The sequence below is a fragment of the Sebastes fasciatus genome, chromosome 4 (genome assembly GCF_043250625.1).
Source record: "Sebastes fasciatus isolate fSebFas1 chromosome 4, fSebFas1.pri, whole genome shotgun sequence".
In the NCBI taxonomy this organism is placed as follows: domain Eukaryota; kingdom Metazoa; phylum Chordata; class Actinopteri; order Perciformes; family Sebastidae; genus Sebastes; species Sebastes fasciatus.
Window position 1 is genome coordinate 34,465,802 of NC_133798.1, and position 20,467 is coordinate 34,486,268.

General features: G+C 40.3%; 1 protein-coding gene across 1 annotated transcript; it reads left to right on the plus strand.

The window, feature by feature from the left end:
• The first annotated feature begins 1,218 nt into the window (after nt 1-1,218).
• On the plus strand, nt 1,219-20,467 carry LOC141766727 (creatine kinase U-type, mitochondrial-like). Its single transcript, XM_074633826.1, has 9 exons — nt 1,219-1,515; nt 10,739-10,937; nt 11,601-11,696; nt 11,781-12,002; nt 12,932-13,017; nt 16,037-16,160; nt 17,163-17,297; nt 17,547-17,672; nt 19,473-20,467. Exons 1-9 carry the CDS (start codon nt 1,370-1,372, stop codon nt 19,584-19,586), a joined length of 1,248 nt encoding a protein of 415 aa, XP_074489927.1. The 5' UTR covers nt 1,219-1,369; the 3' UTR covers nt 19,587-20,467.

A 20,467-nucleotide genomic window follows, 5' to 3' on the forward strand; every position in this document is an offset into this window, starting at 1 on the left:
TTTTTTGTACTTTGCACTACTAACTTTTTTTACTGCCTTTTTACTAACATGTTTTGCACTATGGAACTGTGATGCTGGAAACTTGAATTTCCCTCTGGATCAATAAAGTTACTATCTATCTATCTATCTATCTATCTATCTATCTATCTATCTATCTAATAATAAATAAATACATTAATTATTTGTGTTGTGGGTAAAATGTGAATCTGTAAAGTAATTAGTAACTATAGCTGATAAATAAATGTAATGCAGTAAAGAATTTCCCTCTGTAATGGAATAAAGTAGAGGAACGAAAATGGAGATACATAAAAATTACATCAAAATAGTAGTTGTCTCGGTCTTTTTTTTTTGATACTTTGTTTTTATTGCTTTTCCATGACAGAAAGACAACACACACATAGAACAATAAAACAAAACAAAGAACACGAAAGGATATAGATTGCCCTGTCTCTACAAAGTTTTCTTATTACTATGACATATTCAATGGTTAATTTCCTCATCCTGTCGTTGACATGTAAACATTGTCCATTTCTCCCACTTCTCTCGACATTGCTCCTCTTGTGTTCGTATCCTATGGGTTAACAGTTCCATATCATATATTTCATTCACAATTTTCAGCCATTCATCTTGCGTAGGTGGTTCTGCCCAACAACACTTTCAACAGGTATCTGTCTTCTCTTAACACAGTATTTCCAGTCATATTGACGAAATATAGTACTAAACATGACTTGGGTATATCATAGCCCAAAATTTTGCAAACAACCTTATGAACATTTCCCCAAAATTGTGCAACTTCAGGACAAAGCCAAAATATATGTGAATGGTCTACATTCATGGCCCCACATCTTCTCCAGCATGGTTGTGCTACAGACACATATTTATTTGTAATTTGGGGTGTTATAAAAAATCGAATTACATTCTTCCAACAGTGTTCTCTCCATGTACGTGAAGATGTTGTAGACTGTTGTGTTCTCCAGATATGTAACCATTCATCTTCTGTGATAGTGACACCTAATTCTTTTTCCCATTTCAGCTTTACATACGATGTTGTATTTCCCCTTCTCTCCATTAGGCACTGATATAATGTAGATATTATCCTATATTTTTTTGAATTATAAACTCCAATTATGGTTCTTACTATCCCATTTTTATCTAAGTCTCGGTATTTTATTTTGAAGTTGTAGCTGTATTTCCGGTCTGGTCCTGTCTTCCTGTCTCTATCTTGACGTCGCTCCAGTTTAACGTCTCTCTCTCTCTCTCTCTCTCTCTGTCATTCCATCAGAGGTTCTTCATCCCTCCATCCACCTGTCCTCTCCGTGGAAATAATACCTTATTATTTTATCATCATCTTTACTAGAAACAAACCAACATGGCGAGCAGTTTCTCCAGAGTCATGTCGACTAAACGGAGGATCGGGATCCTGTCGTTGTTGGGGGGTTCAGTAACGGCTGGTCTGCTGCTGCACCGGGACCAGGTGACCGCCGGGCTGCCGGTCCGCCGGAGCTACCCGGCCAGGTAACCGTTACTACCTGTTAGTCTGTCCGTTACACGGCTTTATTAACAGGTTGTATGTCATTAATTAACAAGTCCTGATTAGTTATAATGTGATGTTAATGAGTCTAATGATGTTCAGTATAATGAAACAGGGCGGGGTGTGAAACATTAAAGTAACCCTCTAGCTATACAACTATTAACGGCAGAAATAACACTAACACTAACATATGTATGTATTTAAAACCATTACCTTTATATTATCAGTGATGATAATCTATGATCACATCATTAGTCTGGTCCTAATCTACCCAGATATGGTCTGGTTAGACCCAGATATGGTTTTATTCTAGTCAGCTATGGTCTTATTCTACCCAGTTATGGTCTGGTTATACCCCAATATGGTCTGGTTATACCCAGATATGGTCTGGTTATACCCAGTTATGGTCTGGTTATACCCCAATATGGTCTGGTTATACCCAGATATGGTCTGGTTATACCCAGATATGGTCTGGTTATACCCAGATATGGTCTGGTTATACCCCAATATGGTCTGGTTATACCCCAATATGGTCTGGTTATACCCAGATATGGTCTGGTTATACCCAGATATGGTCCTATTCTACCCAGATCTGGTCACATTCTACCCAGATCTTATTCTACCCAGATCTGGTTTTATTCTACCCAGACCTAGTCTTATTCAGATCTGGTCTGGTTATACCCAGATATGGTCCTATTCTACCCAGATATGGTCCTATTCTACCCTGATCTGGTCACATTCTACCCAGATATAGTCTTATTCTACCCAGATCTGGTTTTATTCTACCCAGACCTAGTCTTATTTAGATCTGGTCTGGTTATACCCAGATATGGTCCTATTCTACCCAGATCTGGTCCTATTCTACCCAGATCTGGTCACATTCTACCCAGATCTAGTCTTATTCTACCCAGATCTGGTTTTATTCTACCCAGACCTAGTCTTATTCAGATCTGGTCTGGTTATACCCAGATATGGTCTGGTTACCCAGATCTGGTCCTATTCAGATATGGTCCTATTCTACCCAGATCTGGTCCTATTCTACCCAGATCTGGTCCTATTCTACCCAGAGATGGTCCTACCCAGATCTGGTCTTATTCTACCCAGATATGGTTTTATTCTACCCAGATATGGTCCTATTCTACTCAGTTATGGTCCTATTTTACCCAGATCTGGTCTTATTCTATCCAGATATGGTCCTATTCTACCCAGATATGGTCTGGTTATACCCAGATATGGTCTTATTCTACCCAGATCTGGTCCTATTCTACCCATATATGGTCCTATTCTACCCAGATATGGTCTGGTTATACCCAGATATGGTCTTATTCTACCCAGATATGGTCCTATTCTACTCAGATATGGTCTGGTTATACCCAGATATGGTCCTATTCTACTCAGTTATGGTCCTATTTTACCCAGATCTGGTCCTATTCTATCCATATATGGTCCTATTCTACCCAGATATGGTCTGGTTATACCCAGATATGGTCTTATTCTACCCAGATATGGTCCTATTCTACTCAGATATGGTCTGGTTATACCCAGATATGGTCTTATTCTATCCAGATCTGATCTTATTCTGCCCAGATCTGGTCTTATTCTACACAGATCTGGTCCTATTCTACCCAGATCTGGTCCTTTTCTACCCAGATCTGGTCCTTTTCTATCTGGTCACCCAGATCTAGTCCTATTCTACCCAGATATGGTCTTATTCTACCCAGATATGGTCCTATTCTATCTGGTCAACCAGATCTAGTCCTATTCTAAACAGATATGGTCTTATTCTAAACAGATATGGTCCTATTCTATATGGTCAACCAGATCTAGTCCTATTCTAAACAGATATGGTCTTATTCTACCCAGATCTAGTCCTATTATACCCAGATCTGGTGTGATTCTACATTCACCACCTTGTAGGAACAAATAAATTCAAGAGATGTCAGGTGATTGTAGATTCAGATTATGTTTCATTTCTTTTGTGTTGCTGGAGTAAAACAAATAATATAATACAAATAAATAGGAAAGGGATACAATTCAACAGTAGGTGTTGTAAATTCTTTCATGCTGTCAAAATGGCAGCCTCTGTTGGACAGGATCACCTCATCACAATCATTCCCCTGCCTGCTGGCCAACTACAGACAGGTGTGCCTCAAGCCACTGAAGCCAATCATTCCCCTCCCCCTGATTGCCAGTTGCAGTCAGGTGTGTTTCACCACTTTATATAAGGCCCTCAGCAGAACCAGCAGATCTCTGCTGCTCCATCCAACCCTCATGCCATGCGTCTCTGTGAATAAACCATGGTTTGGATGGAAATAAACCACTTAAACTGCTTTCATCGTCAGATCTCTTTAATTTGAGAATCTTAGGCGGTTGGCTCAGTCCCGGAACCCAAGAAAGTTTTAATATGGCGATCCCGCTCCTGACACCACATGGTTTGGATGGAAATAAACCACTTAAACTGCTTTCATCGTCAGATCTCTTTAATTTGAGAACATTAGGCGGTTGGCTCAGTCCCGGAACCCAAGAAAGTTTTAATAGTAGGCATCAATGAGGAACAAGTTTAGTTTGAAATAACCTTGTTAACAAAAAATAAATGCACTTGTTAGCAAACATAAACTTGATCATTTATTGATATGACCCTGTTAACTTCTCATGCATACTCACTGCATACAAATGTGCTTACAATACCAATGAGTCCTTGCTTGAGAGCCAATGGCATAGAAAAATTGGCTGCTTCACCTACTAGTGCAAGCTACCAAAATAAAGCACACATGCAATGTTAGTTTGTACCCCGTTAGTACACTAAGTAACAAAAGCAGTTAAGACAATTTAAACGCACTGTTATTGACTTCATAGCTCTACTTGTCTTTTTCAGTATTATAGGAGTTGTATTGTGAGTTTTGAGGGGAAAAACTGTGCGAAATATGTGTTTTAATTGTTAATCATAGCGACCAAAATTAAGGCACAAGAGGCATACAGTGTTGCAAGGTGAGGTGCAGGAGAGCAAGGTGAAAAGTCACGAAGAGAAATCATCACACTGGCAGGTAAGTATGCTTGAAAAATAAGGCAGACTTTTATTTTCAGTCTGTAAAAATTCCATCAAACAAAGGAAAAACACATGGAGGTAAAAACCCTCTGCATTCTGTTGCACAGCTCACCACATGCCTGGTGCTGCTCTTTTTACCACTCTCCTTTCCAAACTCTACTTTCACACATGGTCATATAACCTAACAGCCCGCCTTTCCAGTTCAAACTGGCTTATCAGGCGAGTGCTGCCATCAGCTCAGACTGGAGACACCTGCAGTGAGAACCTGGGAAATCAGAGCACACCTGATTACACTTGGAGCCACTCAGTCCCTGTCAGTCAATTAACCCCTTAACTACCCACATAAGGAAAAATAAAGATAACTGTGATCAACCCCACTTGGCTTTACCAAACAGTTACTGAGGGAGTTGTTGCTTCCTCACATACAGTAACATAGATTTTATAGATTAAATCTGACTCATATTAGATAAATATGAAAAGCAGTTGCTTTGCCTTATAACTTGTGCTGTATATAGGATGACATAGTGATGAATGGGAACAAATGTGAATAAAAAAGTCTAGTTGAAGGCTGGGGAGGTGATGCGTACGTGTTCAGTTACACGTCGCATTATAAAGCAGTGCTTTTATAATGATTCATAAAATGTTATCTGCCGCTCAGATATAAAACCCTGCCCAGATTGTTGCATAACGGCCACACACCGGTCACACCAAAAGAGCGCCTACAGTGTCAGAGTCTTCACACACCAAATATTACTACAGTGTTGTGGATGAAGTAGATCTTTTACTTAAGTAAAAGTAGCAATACCACAATGAAAAACAGTTACAAGTTCAAAATTGTACTTATTCAAAATACATGCATGTTATCAAAAGTAAAGTATTACGCAAAATAGCTCCGCTCAAAGTCTTTTTATATTTTTATTATTGGATTTTTTTAAATTCCCAATTCATTACCGTCCAAGCAGCATCTGAATGTTGGTACATGTACAGATTGGGTAACCTCCCTCGTGTAGCGGCACAAACAGCCTTCTTCAGAGTGTGGACCCTGAAGAAGGCTGTTTGTGGTTGTGGGTTGTTACCCAATCCTAACATGTACCACATTGTTTATAGCCATTTGAATAAAGGCTTTTTATTTTTTGCCTTGCACTCCCCCTTTTCTGAACCTTTGTGTACCCCACCAAAGAGCACCTTCATCACACTGATTTGAACTTCCGAACTTTTTTCCCTTTTTTGAGCATCTGACTGTTGTCAAGATAAAGATCATTTTAACAACGGTATGTACTGTTGGGTAGTTTCATCTATAAAGATGCATAATTTAAAAACAGATCACATGATTGACGTATAAAATCTCGATATGAAAAGTATAGCTGTCGGATAAATGTAGTGGTGTGAAAAGTACAATATTTCCCTCTGAAATGTAGTGGATTAGACGTGTAAAGTAGCATAAAATGGAAATAATCAAAGTCCAAGTCCCTCAAATTTGATTAAATGTACTTAGGTACATTCCACCGCTGACTATAGAGGCGTTGACATCGGTTTGCAGATTATTCTGTGGTCTCAGTCAATACTCTCCGTTTGTCTGAGGTCACCTCAGTTGTGTTTCAGTGGCCGGAGGAACCAAACAGCCGTTGGCGACTTTTTCTTATCAAACCTTATTGACACAATTAACGAGCATAATCATAATCTAACATCATACCCTGACTCCTGCCAGCTGGATACGCCCAACGCTATGTTATTAATCATAAAACTATTAGACTGTTGAAAGATAAGGACTTTATGGTTATGCTGGTGAATCAGAATATAAAAATTAAAAATTAGGGCTGACGAGACCGTTGCCATGGTAATCGACCTCCAATTCAGTATTCGAATGCTTCGTTGTTGTTATGTTTTTTTTTAATATATAAGTATGTAATAATAATAATGTAGAAATCCCCAAATAGCCCATGAAATACGGAATAATCCCACAGCATAATTCAATCTTCATATTCCTCATTAATTATTGTTAGTTATTCTCAGACGGATATCACTGTTTGTTGTGTGTAGAGGTGCGTGTGTGTGTACAGTAATGCGGCAGCAGCACTGAAACAGGGGAGATGGAGACAGACAGACAGACAAAAGAACATGTCAGCCTGCTGCGCTGCAAAGCTTTGAATACATTTGAATATTTCTCACCGAAGCTTTGAAGCCCAAAGAATGGTTTTCGGGACAGCCCTACAAATAATGTTATAAAAGCACAATGAAATATGTTACAAACCTAGCTGGTTTCTTTTTGATTAGATAGTATTTTTGAGCAATATTGGTTAAAATAATCCTTTAGCAATTAACTCCATAGTTTCTGGGACATCCTGTTGACTGCATTGCCCAGCATGATAGTTCAACGGTGACCAGCGACACATCCATTGAACAAAAGGACCCTGAACAGACTGCGATAAAAACAGACACCAATGCATATTAGAATCACAATCAGGTTTATTTGCCAAGTACATACATACAAGGGATTTGACTCCGGTTTTATACATCTCTCTCAATGTATTTACACAGAAATAGAAATAAAACCTAAGGACAAGGACAACAAACCTGGGCAAATAAAGGTGAGGAATAGACAGGACTGTTATATATAAATATTATATGAATATATATATATATATATTTAAAAAAGCACCAATGACCAACAATAAAATAAGAATAAAATAATAAAAAGTCCATATATTATACAATATGCACATAATATTGGAGCACATTCAGCGTGATGATACTTATCTGAATCTGGACCCACGTTTGTGTGTGTGCGGCCACCTGTGTTCTCCTGGCTTTGAAAACATGATGCTGTGCCCATGGTTTAGGGGTTGGGACGCTCGCTGACCATCGGCTGCAGCCTTTGTTGCATCTCTCCCTCATTTCCTGTTATCCCTCCACTGGTGCTATCTAATAAAGGCATAAAAATACGCCGAAAAATGATAATAATACAAAAATAGAAAACATCGTTACAGCAGACAGTGTGCGTGCACTGATAACATTAACCGGCTTCTCAACTCATTGTTGTGGAAGAAAGGGGAACTTTGTGTAGTAGATTGGGAAAGGTAGAAATAGACCAAGCCACCAGTCTCTCTGTGACGAAAGTCTTTACATATATATATCATCAGTAATGCTGTGTTATGGTGTTCTGGGAACAATTATATAATACAGTTTTTTGTATAATTTCAACTGTAAATATCTTGGCCTTCCTTATCTTTTGGCAGACAGCAGGAAACAGGAACCCATAAGCTACTTAGTCTGTGCTGCTTCTGCAATTTTAATCTTTGTCGTGCCAAACCCAATTTCATTCCATCTTTGGCCTTAAGAAGGTACTTTGTTTGGATAGAAGCCACTTTTTGACAGCAGGTTCTTTTTGCTTCCATACTAGCTTGCCTAAAAGTCTAAATAATGAATTTAAAAACAGAAGTGATGAATTAGTCATTAGTAGGTCTATCAATCGATTAAAATATTGAATTGCGATTAATCGCTTGATTGTCCATAGTTAACCCTCTGAGACCCACAATAGATCCATTTATGTCTTTTTTAGGGGGGTACAGGGGGTCTTTAGGGGGAGATAGCAGGTCAACAGTAGATGTCACATAGAAGTGGTGTACATTATCTGAAAGCTGGGAACATGAAGATTAATTTGAGATGCAGTTCAGCATTATGTTTCATGCTGTTCTAGTCATTAATTGGAAATAAACATGAATGAATTAATGAATTAAAATTAATTGTAAAAGTGTATAAAGGCATAGAACATTATGATGGAAGTATATCATTCCCATGCTCTTTTATGTCTCATAAGTTGTTGCAGTAATTTTTGGGGTTGATACCATTTGTAACACAGATTTGGTGCTAAATTTAACCATTTTTACCATTTGAGAATTGATAAAAATGATCAATAATCAATAATCACTCCAAAATACCACATTAAGACACCAAGCCCAACAGGCAACGACAGCTGTCAGTGTGTCAGTGTGCTGACTTGACTATAACTTGCCCCAAACTGCCTGTGATTATCATAAAGTGGGCATAAAGGGACCCCTTTGAAAATGGCCATGCCAGTTTTTGTAAATGTAAATTAACTTTTTTGCGAGAGGAATCCCTGAACTAACGCAATGTTTGGTAAAAAACTATGGCCTGATTGTCCATGATTAATCGTAAATTACACATTTTATCGGTTCAAAATGTACCTTTTAAAAGGGAGATTTGTCAAGTATTTAATACTCCTATCAACATGGGAGTGGGCAAATATGCTTGCTTTATGCAAATGTATGTATATATTTATTACTGGAAATCAATTAACAACACAAAACAATGACAGATATTGTCCAGAAACCCTCACAGGTACTGCATTTAGCATAAAACAATATGCTCAAATCATAACATGGCAAACTGCAGCCCAACAGGCAACAACAGCTGTCAGTGTGTCAGTGTGCTGACTTGACTAGGACTTGCCCCAAACTGCATGTGATTATCATAAAGTGGGCATGTCTGTGAAGGGGAGCCTCGTGGGTACCCATAGAACCCATTTACATTCACATATCTTGAGGTCAGAGGTCAAGGGACCCCTTTGAAAATGGCCATGACATTGTCCTCGCCAAAATTTAGCACAAGTTTGGAGCATTATTTAACCTCTTTCCTGACAAGCTAGTATGACATGGTTGGTACCAATGGATTCCTTAGGTTTTTTAGTTTCATGTGATACCAGTGTCCTTACTCTATCTTTAAAACCGAGCCCGCTACAACCTCTTAAAGATCCAATTGCGTTAATGCGTTAAAGAAATAAGTGGCGTTAAAACAAATTTGCGTTCTTATCGCGTTAACTTTGACTGCCCTAGTAAAAACCCCACGCCCACGTTTGTGTACACACACATCTCCAGCATGCCAGCGATGCATCTTGCGTTAATCTTTCCACAAATGGAAAGCGATAAAAAAACAAACTGTGTCAGTTTCGGTATCAGTATATCTCGTGTTCCTGTAGCACAACCAAATCCTTTGTCTCATACAGTACATACTGTTTCTCATTCCAGAAACAGCTTCACATTAATGTACTTTAATGTGTGTGTGTGTGTGTGTGTGTGTGTGTCTGTGTGAGAGAGAGAGAGAGAGAGAGAGAGAGAGGCAGTCTTTGACAGTCAGGAATTTTGAGAAGCTAAATGGTCCCACAATTAACCAGTAAAACAGGATTTAAAAGTCGACAACAATACAGATGTTCGTATGAAATAATTGTGCGCACTGCTTTTGCATTGTAGCTCTCATACAACACACACACACACACAGACACACGCAACATCCCCCCACGTTCTTCTTTACTCGCAGACTATGTAAAGTGTGTCTGTGTGTGTCTGTGTGTGTGTGTGTTTGAGGTTTGCTCGCTGAAAAGCTTGTCTGTGGGTAGAGCTATATTCTGAAAACACATGTTGGTCTAATGGATTTAATATGGTTGTAAATTACAGTCAACAGAGTTTGGAGCGTTATTTAGCCTCCTTCCTGGCAAGCTAGTATGACATGGTTGGTACCAATGGATTCCTCAGGTTTTCGCCCGTGTCTTCACTCTAACTTTAAAACTGAGCCCGCTACAACCTAAAAATCGCAAGTTGCGTTAGTGTGTTAAAAAAATTAGTGGCGTTAAAATTAATCAGCGTTAACAGGTTATTATGGCGTTAACTTCGACAGCCCTATTTATTAGCCTTTTTTTGTTAATTCAGCAGCATTATTTTACTTAAACAACATAAATCTAAAGGCTCCATCAGCATTAAATTACTGTCGCTTTTGACATCTAATGTGAAACATTGTACAGCTCTTGATTTGCCATTTTTCAGCCTTCAGCCATAAGATTTACCTAACAACATATATCATTTAGCTTTTATTATTATTACTCACAATGTCCCAGTGTATCCTACACTATATTATCCTAATCTATAAAAAAATTAGAATTAAAAACATATGTTGCAGCAGGATGTGCCATAGCCATAAGTTTAACAGGCTTAATGTGTGTACGTGCCATTTGGGAGTGTCCTTGAGTGAGTCACTCTCTCTGCACCTGTTCCAAGGGCACAGCTCCGCAGTTAACCTGCACCCACACTGCTAAAAAAATGTCTCTCTCAAAGATCAATGCAGCAATATGTTATCTTGTATTTGTGCAGTGCGGAGTACCCTGACCTGCGCAAACACAACAACTGCATGGCCACTAACCTGACGCCTGCCATCTATGCCAAGCTGTGTGATAAGGCCACTCCCAACGGGTACACGGTGGACCTGGCCATTCAGACGGGCGTGGACAACCCCGGGCACCCCTTCATCAAGACTGTTGGCATGGTGGCAGGAGACGAGGAGTCCTACGAGGTCAGATATCATTGTACTTTTTCTAATACACGCATGCAAGCTCCTCAGCTCACACACAAGAAGGGGCTGGCACATCTCCATGTGTACTGTGCAAGAGTCAAGGCTGACCACAGCCTCCCCTGGCCACCTGTTTGCAGTGACAAGGACAACACTAGCAAAGTCCAATCTGCAGAAAATGACATAGTAAATAACAAATTGTATTGGTATTGACGTAAAAACAATTGTCCAACCCAGCTTCCTTTTACTGTCAAGACAATTTCAACCAGAAATTATTGGGAAATTTGTCTTGCAGTCACCCCTCCCTGTCCTGTTTCAGATGGAGGAGTACTACAGAACAAGAAAGGGAGAGTTTTAGGCTAGGACACCTCTTTTGGGATGTCTCAGTGTCTATCTATAGTGAGGGTCTAACTTTATTTCAAATTGAATCTCATACTTCCTTTACAGGCCACAGAAATATTTCAGACTTCTACCAGTAGTCAGTACGTTTTTAATATGATATTAACTATGGCCACCAATCAGTGGGAGTGTTAAAGTTGCAAACACAGGTCAAGGCTTGGTAAAGGATGTGTCATTTTCTCCAGGTTGCATAACTCCTAATTTTTGTATGTAGATTTCTAAGGTAATCCATAAGAAGTCTTATATTTTTTTGTGGGTCTGGTTCAGGTATTTGCAGACCTGCTGGACCCTATCATCAAAGAGAGGCACAACGGCTACGACCCCAGCAACATGAAGCACCCCACCGACCTGGACGCCAGCAAGGTAACACTCTCACTGACGACACAGAGCTGCTTCTGGTCAGATAACTCAGATCAGTGATATTTTCCCCACCTGCCTTTGTTTCAGATCCACTCGGGCAACTTTGACCCCCGTTACGTGCTGTCGTCCAGGGTGAGAACGGGCCGCAGCATCCGAGGGCTGAGCCTGCCCCCCGCCTGCACCCGCGCAGAGCGCAGGGAGGTGGAGAGGGTGGTGGTGGACGCCCTCGCCGGCCTGAAGGAAGACCTGGCCGGGAGGTACTACAGTCTCACCCAGATGACTGACAAGGAGCAGCAGCAGCTCATTGATGTGAGTGATGCAGGGATGCTGCTGTACAGTATGCATGTGAAGATGTTGTACATTATTGAGGGACCACTTTTGACTTGCAGTGCTAATGCAACATTTTTGGGGGTGGAAAAGAAGTGTTGGCAATATTTGACAATTGCATTCTTTTTTTTAGATTTCACAAGAATGAATATCCTGTTTTAATAAAGGAAAGACAGAGGTTACGTTTTTAAAGGGACTCCCAAAATTAATAAATTGTATGCCGTGCAAAAGCAAAAAAGACTCCGGCGAATGGCTATATCGGGTAATGTTCCAAACATGGGTATTTTACCTTGCATGACCGAAAGCTTGGTTTTTGTTTTTGTAGAAACAGAATCTTTTCACAGAGGGCGATTGCCTTAAAGTACAAGTTTAATGACATTCAGAACAAAAGATCTAATGAAATAGAACACCAGAGCAGTTTACTATTTCATTTTCACTAAACTCTGTCGCATCACATTTGTCTAAATTGCACATATCCATCTTATAATCAGTCATCTGTTGCAGCAGTTTTTATACATGTTATATATACATACTGTCAGTGAACCCTGCTAGAACACTTTCAGCTCTGAAAATACAGCAACAACCTGTAAAGTGGCAGTAATGCCTTGTGTACGGATCGGATTCCCTATGAAGTTACTTATGTAAAAACATATGCACTCATGGTAAACTGTAGATCTAGCAGAGGAAAACAAAATATGGAGCGGACAATTTCATCACGTTATCAGAAATGGGTGCGGGTCGTGCTCGCCATGGAATTTTCCTCCTACCCACAATGAGAAAGATTGACCAGATTATTGAATTCTCAAGTCTCACACCCTCATTTCTGCCTTCCTGTGACAATACTGTCCAATCCAAGTTAGCCATTGTTGGCACTTTGAGTATAAATCGTCTGTTCTCTGTATTTACAATAGGACCACTTCCTGTTTGACAAGCCCGTGTCCCCCCTCCTGACGTGCGCAGGCATGGCTCGTGATTGGCCAGACGCCCGTGGTATCTGGTAAGTGATAATACCTGATGATATAAGTTTCTGGCTGATTCTTTATTTACTTTTTTCTTCTTCTACAACTTCTTCAAGACAAGACAGGGCAATATTATTTGACTATATAAGTGCATTGCATTACATGTAAACACAAAAGGCTGTAGGCATAGAGCTCTCTGTGATGGGTGCGCGAACCAGTCAGAATTAGTTTTAGATGTGAATTCTGTAATTTGGGGATTTCAAGTTAATAGCTGCTCTTGTTATATTATTTGCCGTTTCATAGTTTAGATCAGCATCCAAAATGACTTTAAGGGGGAAATACAGTATGTGTTTTTCATCAGTATGTGAATGGTAAGATACATTGAATCTCCTTATAATGTTGCCAAGCGGGAGCATGTACAAATTAAAAAGTGAAGGTCCCAGGTTTGACCCTTGTGGAACTCCTCAGAAAAGTTTTGGTATTCTTGTAAGAAATATTCTTGTAATATCATTTCAAATATAATGGAAAACCTAATTATTTTGATGGAATTAATCAGTTTGTCGCTTGCTGATTATCTGCTGACTGACTCGCTGATTTCTATACAGTATATATATGTATAATATATATAATTAGAATTATAGAGTGTGTTTATATACTAAGTCCACTTGTAGTTTGGTTTCACAGCATTTATGTTCACGTACACAATTTTTTTAAGGTGCTGCTGGTCATCCATATGACTGTTGTGTTTTGACAGGAGCAACACGCTCAATATTATTTTATAGTCATTCATTTTATTTTTGGGGATAATTCTGGCATCCGTTAGATCCGTTAGGATTTGTGTGAACCGTTTCCTCTATTGCTGGAATGGTAGCAGGTCATACAAAAAATATTAAAACCGTAATCTTTCCTCCGTCCCAAATCAGGCCAATCTTTCAATGCTTAATTGTTTGGTTTTAATATTTAACATAACACAAAATCTTTTTTAAATTACCCCTTTAATTTAATTTTACAGGCACTTTATGAACTTCCCCATTACTTTCTACGGTGGCGATGGTTGCAGTAGTCGTTTCCCCGTTGCTGAGCCGTGGTGGAGGTTTATTAGCAATGCGGACAAAGCTCCCTCATCCCTGAGCTTCAGCTTGTACCCAGGAATAGCCCAATACGACGCGTCAGCCAGCCAAAATCAATCAACAGCCTCCCTCCTCTCTCCCTCTGCCAGCCTCTCCTTAATAATTCACCTTCACTTCATCCCTCCATCATCTCTTCTTTCAGGTCCACTGGCAGCTTTCTCTTTTCCCTCTCTGGCTCCTTCTCTCCTTTCGTTTTTTTCACTTCCCATATGTCATGCTCTGCTTTCTCTTTGGGTTGGGCGATATGACGTTGTATACCATGCGACAGTAGAAATGTGTTCACCGGTAGAGATTTGGCAATACCGTTTCCACCGCGGGTAGCTATTCGTGATCTTGGGATTCTCGCGTGATATAGTTGTAAATAATGGAGAGATAGTCGTGTTATCACTCGATTATATATATTCACAGATCGATTATTGTTATTCGTCTTATTTGTATTACTACTACAACTGTGTTTGTTTGTATGGAGATTCCAAATAAAACAAGAAGATAATGAAATGTGAAGTATGGTATGGTGATTTTAAACCATTTCTTAATTTAATTTACAGAACAATTACTGTATCGTGATATAAAATAACATATACCGTGACAGAAGATTTTGATCATATTGCCCACCCCTACTTTCTCTAATTTTTGCTTATTATCCCCCTCTCTTCTAATACTCCTATTTCTTTCACTCCTCCCCTCATGTTCTTTTTCTCATCATCATTCAAGTATCTCTGCGCTGCTATATTTCGGGGGATCTATCAGCAGAAATGGAATATAATATTCATAACTATGTTTTCCTAAGAATCGTTGTGTTTTCGTTACCTTAGAATGAGCCCTTCATATCTACATAGGGAGTGGGTCCTCTTCATGGAGCCCGCCACGTTGCTCCACCATGTTTCTACAGTAGCCCAGAACGGACAAACCAAACTCTGGCTCTAGTGAGAGCCTTGTGCAATTTTACGTTACCTGAAGGCCACCGTAGTTCTCCGACACGCTTGTGAAACTGCAATAACTAGAGCCGCAGAGTGCGAAATCGTGGTACCGACAGCCGCCGTCTGACTTCCGTTGCTCCTAAAGTTGTGTTATTATGGTAAGGATGGGCTCTTAGCAAGGTGACTGGTGTTACCACGGTTTTGCACTCGCGCAGCTCACGTTACCGCAGTCTTGGAAAGGGAGGAGTGAGCGGAGGGGTACTCAGTTGGTTGCAATCTGAAACCACACCACTAGATGTCGCCAAATCCTACACACTGCACATTTAATTTATTTTTAGAAATAAAAATGTCAGAGAAAGCTTAAAGCATGCCTTTCTCGTAAGCTTTAATCTATTGCTGACAAACTGATCTTCATGAGTTTCCATCCAACAGATTTTACTTTCGTTATGTTTTATAAGATGTCTAGTTTCTTTTAAGTATGTCATAAATTAATACCACATTACAAGCCCGTGTAAGCACAGAGCAGCCGTGCGGACCACTCTGAGAAACACAGCAGTCCCTCGGCAGAAACGAGCATTATCCTCAGTGACTGATGGTTAACGGCCTCTTCTCTAATCACCCATATCACATGGCTCCCTTAATAGAGAAAACCCATCACCAATCTCTACTTATTAACTTATAATACTGCACACTTTCTCCCAGTAGGCTTCCAAAATATGACTTGTGTATTGATTCAGTCTGGAAATAAAAGATTAAAATATTGATTTACGAATGATATATTCATATTTGTAATCAGTACATATATTGAAGTTGTCCGTATGCTATGGATACGACATGGATATCAGCTCTGTGTTACTGCATCAGAATAAATTACCCTTCCCTGCGTGTGCTGCACTGTGTCTGTCCACTGCTCCTTTATAGCCATGATGGGACAAACACAGAGGACAAATAGCCCTCATCCACCGCAGTCAATACTATATAACTCAATATAACTTCTGTCTGTGCAGGCACAACAACGAGAAGACCTTCCTGGTTTGGATAAATGAGGAGGATCACACCAGGGTCATCTCCATGGAGAAGGGAGGGAACATGAAGAGAGTCTTTGAGAGGTTCTGCAAAGGCCTCAAGGAGGTAAGGCTGTGTTTGTATATATTTGTGTGTGGACCGTTTAAGATGTTGAGATGAGAGAGACTACGGCTGGGACTGAACTTTTGATTGTCTTAAAGGGACAGTTCACCCCTAAATCAAAAATACATGTTTTTCCTCTTAACTGTAGTGCTATTTATCAATCGTGATTGTGTTGGAGATATCGGCCGTAGAGATGTCTGCCTTCTCTCCAATATAATGGAACTAGACGGCATCCGCCAGTCGCTAAACGGGATATAATGTAATCATTTGGGGTTTTATTTGTCTGTAGCCCACATCTCTACGGCCGTTATCTCCAACACTCAGCATCTCACACCAAAACAGTGCAGATTGATAAATAGCATTACAGGTAAGACGAAAAATATAAATAGATATTTTTGATTTTGGGGTGAACTGGCCCTTTAAGATTTTTCACTCTGATCTGTATGCACCAAGTTTCCAATGCACCCCAGGATGTCACATAAATAAGGGTTACAGTGAATTGCCACAACAGTTGTGCATGATTTAACCAAGTTACCATCTTTACGTTAGTAGCTGTAACAAACAAATCTGTTCTGCTGGCTTCAGATGGCTGCAGGGATTTAATCAGCCAAAGGGGAGGACATTAATACAGTGTAAAAGCTTCTAAGGTATGCTTGCGAAAGCAAAAAAAAATGCTTATACTAGTCTTTGCCCTGCCACGAAAATAAAGCCTGTAGACAGACGCACAAAAACACATTGTCCAAACACGGCCGCGCAAACATAAATTATTTATTTAAGCGGTCCAAGTTCCCCATTAGAGAAAAGGGATGAGCAGTGGAACTTGCCACTATGCCAGTGTTGGTGCCAATCCACTCCCCACCAGAGTTCATCCAACATTCCTACAAGTCAACAACTCTCCATCCTTTACTTGTCAGTATGCACACATCCATCAGATGTACCAAAGGTCAGAGATTGCATGAATGAAACACACACTCATTGTGTTGTGACTGATTCTGTCTCTCTAAGGTGGAGCGTCTGATCCAGGAGAGAGGCTGGGAGTTCATGTGGAACGAGAGGCTCGGTTACATCCTCACCTGTCCCTCCAACCTGGGCACGGGGCTCAGGGCCGGGGTCCACGTCAAACTGCCCCTGCTGAGCAAGGTAACACAGTAGTTGTAATAGAAAGAAAATAATTTGTTTATTGATTATACACTACTGAAGACATAGACATGAATAGTATATTACATTTCTGCTAATAGATCCCCTGAAATGTTACACGCTGTTCCTTTAAATATTGGTGGTTGTGTCCTCAAAATGTCTGAATGATACCTGGAAGTAAAGAAAATTGTCATTGCACATTGAGTAATGTGGTGATTAAAGTGCTTTGACTCCTCTCCATCAAACCCCAAGGATCCCCGTCTCAGTAAGATCCTGGACAACCTGCGTCTGCAGAAGAGAGGGACCGGCGGCGTGGACACGGCTGCTGTGGGCGGTGTGTTCGACATCTCCAACCTGGACCGCCTGGGACTGTCTGAGGTAGGGAAACCTCTGTAGAAATGCACAGAGATGGTGGCTGAGTAAAGTGTGAAGAGTGAGAGTAGTTATCTACATTTCATCTACAGGGCAAAACATTCACCTGCCAATTTATGTACCTGAATTACTTATTAGCCAATAGTACATGCCAATGGTTGTCCCTCAGGCGTGAGACATATCGGTGACAATCAGGGCTTTGCGGAAACATTGCATGTTTGCTCAGTAAATCCTCCCTGTATAAACAAAGAGTCAATATGAATATTTATTGCATCACAGTGTTATCAGTGTAGCATTTACCATGTAACTGGACCATTGCCAAATGGATGTTTTGTGTCAGCGTGTTAGATTTTGTGGAGCAAATATAGCAACTCATTTATGGCACAAAACGGTGAGACAGTCGTTGTTTTTTCAGGCCAAATAAAACTGTTTGTTACAATTGCGGGAGGAGAGGAAGAGGAGTGTTCTTGTCCAGGCTGTACATTTAGTTTGCTGTTATGTCCTTGTTAATGCTGTCATGCCTGACAGAGTCATACAGTACAATGGAGCTGTTCTCTATTGTTGTGAGCGTGCGGTCGCTTATTTTATTCAGATTACATGGCGAGTCAGAGGAGATGGCTCTTCACTGATTCTGGGTGGAGTGCAGTGAACAAATTAGTGCTCAATATGGTGCAGACTGAGAATCACTCATCTCTCTGCTGCTCATTGCTTCTGTGCAAAAATAAATCCAGGCCTGTGACATAGAGAGGTTTAAGAGTTGGAAGGTAAGTGGAGCGATGCGGCCGTCTGACTCCAACATCCATTTCTGTTTGTTTTTTGGTTTTTTTTTTGTGAGAGCGTGGGCTGCTCACTGCTGTTTGGTCCTCCGTCATCCAGGCTGATGAGGAGCACTCTTGAGGGGAGTAATTCATGAAGTAGGTACAGCTGGAGCAAAGTACAGAAGGACAATGATACGAAGTTTCCAGTTAGAGCAGAGACGGTATCCTGGATGAGCAAAACAAAAATCTTGATTTCTGGAAAAACATCGGGAAAGAGCTCATAAGTCTTTCAAAATGTCTTTTCATGGTAGTTTACGGCTGGAGCGCAGAACTTTTGTCTCCCCCTTAACATGCAACTGAATACCTGTTGCAGTATCAGAATAGTATCTAAATTTGTGAAAAAATTGTAAGTTAAAGACATAAGATTTGATGTTTCTTCATCTGTGAGAAAGTACAAAACATCCTGTGTTGTTCCCTCTATATACAACTGTCTTTTGACCAGACTGTAGTTTGGAGGAGGCATTCCTCCATAAGGTCATCGGCCTCTAGTTGATGCCGCCTCGCAGCTCGGTTTAAGAGTGCAGTCTGCTTGTGTTTATATTTGGTAGTGTTTGTAATGTCCATACTTTGGTAGTGAGGGGTTTGCAGATGTCAGGGCAACAAACTGCTCTGTGTCACAGTATTTGGAGAAAGCTCTGCTACCTGTACCTTTAATGAGGGCTATGAGATGGTATTGGAAACCAAATAAAAAATATGAAATGTTACTTTCAGACTATGTTTTCATTAGTGTATAATCGCCTGAAACTAAGAATCGTTGTTGTTTCGTTAGTTTAGGGAATGGGAATCCTAATTACTATCAGAAAATGAGTGTATTCAGTTGGTTGCAATCTGCAACCTCACCACTAGATGCCACTAAATCCTACACACTGCTCCTTTAAGACATAAAAAATACTCTGCTTTGAAAAATAATTTGAGTTTGACAGCTGTTCATTTTTTAAGCAAAAATATAATGGATAAAAGCATTAAATATGATGCATCCCTCCCTCAGGTCCAGCTGGTGCAGACAGTGGTTGATGGCGTCAACTACCTGATCGAGTGTGAGAAGAGACTGGAGAAAGGCCAGGACATCAAGGTGCCCCCACCACTTAAACAATTCAAGTAGACACTAATCCCTGACCCCCCCCCCCCCACCCCACAAACCTCTGGGCACACACACACATGCACAAACACCCCCGCTCTATACCCATAGATATTATAAATATCTATCTAATATCATAGATATTATAAATATCTATGTCATTGCCTCATTTGTTTCCACGACTTATTTAATCCCCCCCTCCCTGCCCCACAGTATACCTCCCTATAATATAATCTACACATATTATACGCAGCTGTCTGGCTAAACCAAACCAGAGTCCCAGAATACTGCTTTGGACTTTAGCGTGTTTCAGATGCATTTGAAGAGTTTTTTAATCTTTAAACTCAAATTCAAACCTCGCTCTAAAATGGCAGCAAACATTAAGGAATGGATGCACAAACTGTAGGCTGCTGCAATGGAGCAAAGATGGCAGCCAGTTTGCCCATCTGCATGGCCAAACAGTATCTATGGCTCTGCACCCAAAGCACTCCTCAGCCCACCAAACCTGGCTGTACCTCGCCTCGGCCCCTTCCTGCCGCATGTCCTATACTCAGCCTGTCTCTTCCCCTCATTCCTGTGTGTTGATTGGTCATCCCTGTCATCAGGTGCTTGTTTAGTCCATCCATTTGTAAGCCTTATTTCCCATCGTGGATTGTGTGTACAAAGTTTCTTTTCACCATTTTGAGTGGATCTGAATGTAGATTAACAGGGTAAAACTGAACAGACACTTGTGTTCTTCAGAGGATTTGTCTGGTGACACACAAGTGTCATAATGTAATGTTAGTATAACACACACTGGCCGGGCTGGGTTCTGTACTGTAAGCTACTGAAGCAATATCATTCCAGCTCATCTTGAATGTCACACTGTAATATCTTTTATTAAAGAAATCATCTATTTAACAGTA

Bases quoted from the DNA above. Each gene is read 5' to 3' on its own strand.
- LOC141766727 (XM_074633826.1), top strand. From the start codon at position 1,370: ATGGCGAGCAGTTTCTCCAGAGTCATGTCGACTAAACGGAGGATCGGG. The intron at 1,516-10,738 runs GTAACCGTTACT...GTATTTGTGCAG, and splicing joins CGCCGGAGCTACCCGGCCAG to TGCGGAGTACCCTGACCTGC. The intron at 12,003-12,931 runs GTGAGTGATGCA...TATTTACAATAG, and splicing joins AGCAGCAGCAGCTCATTGAT to GACCACTTCCTGTTTGACAA.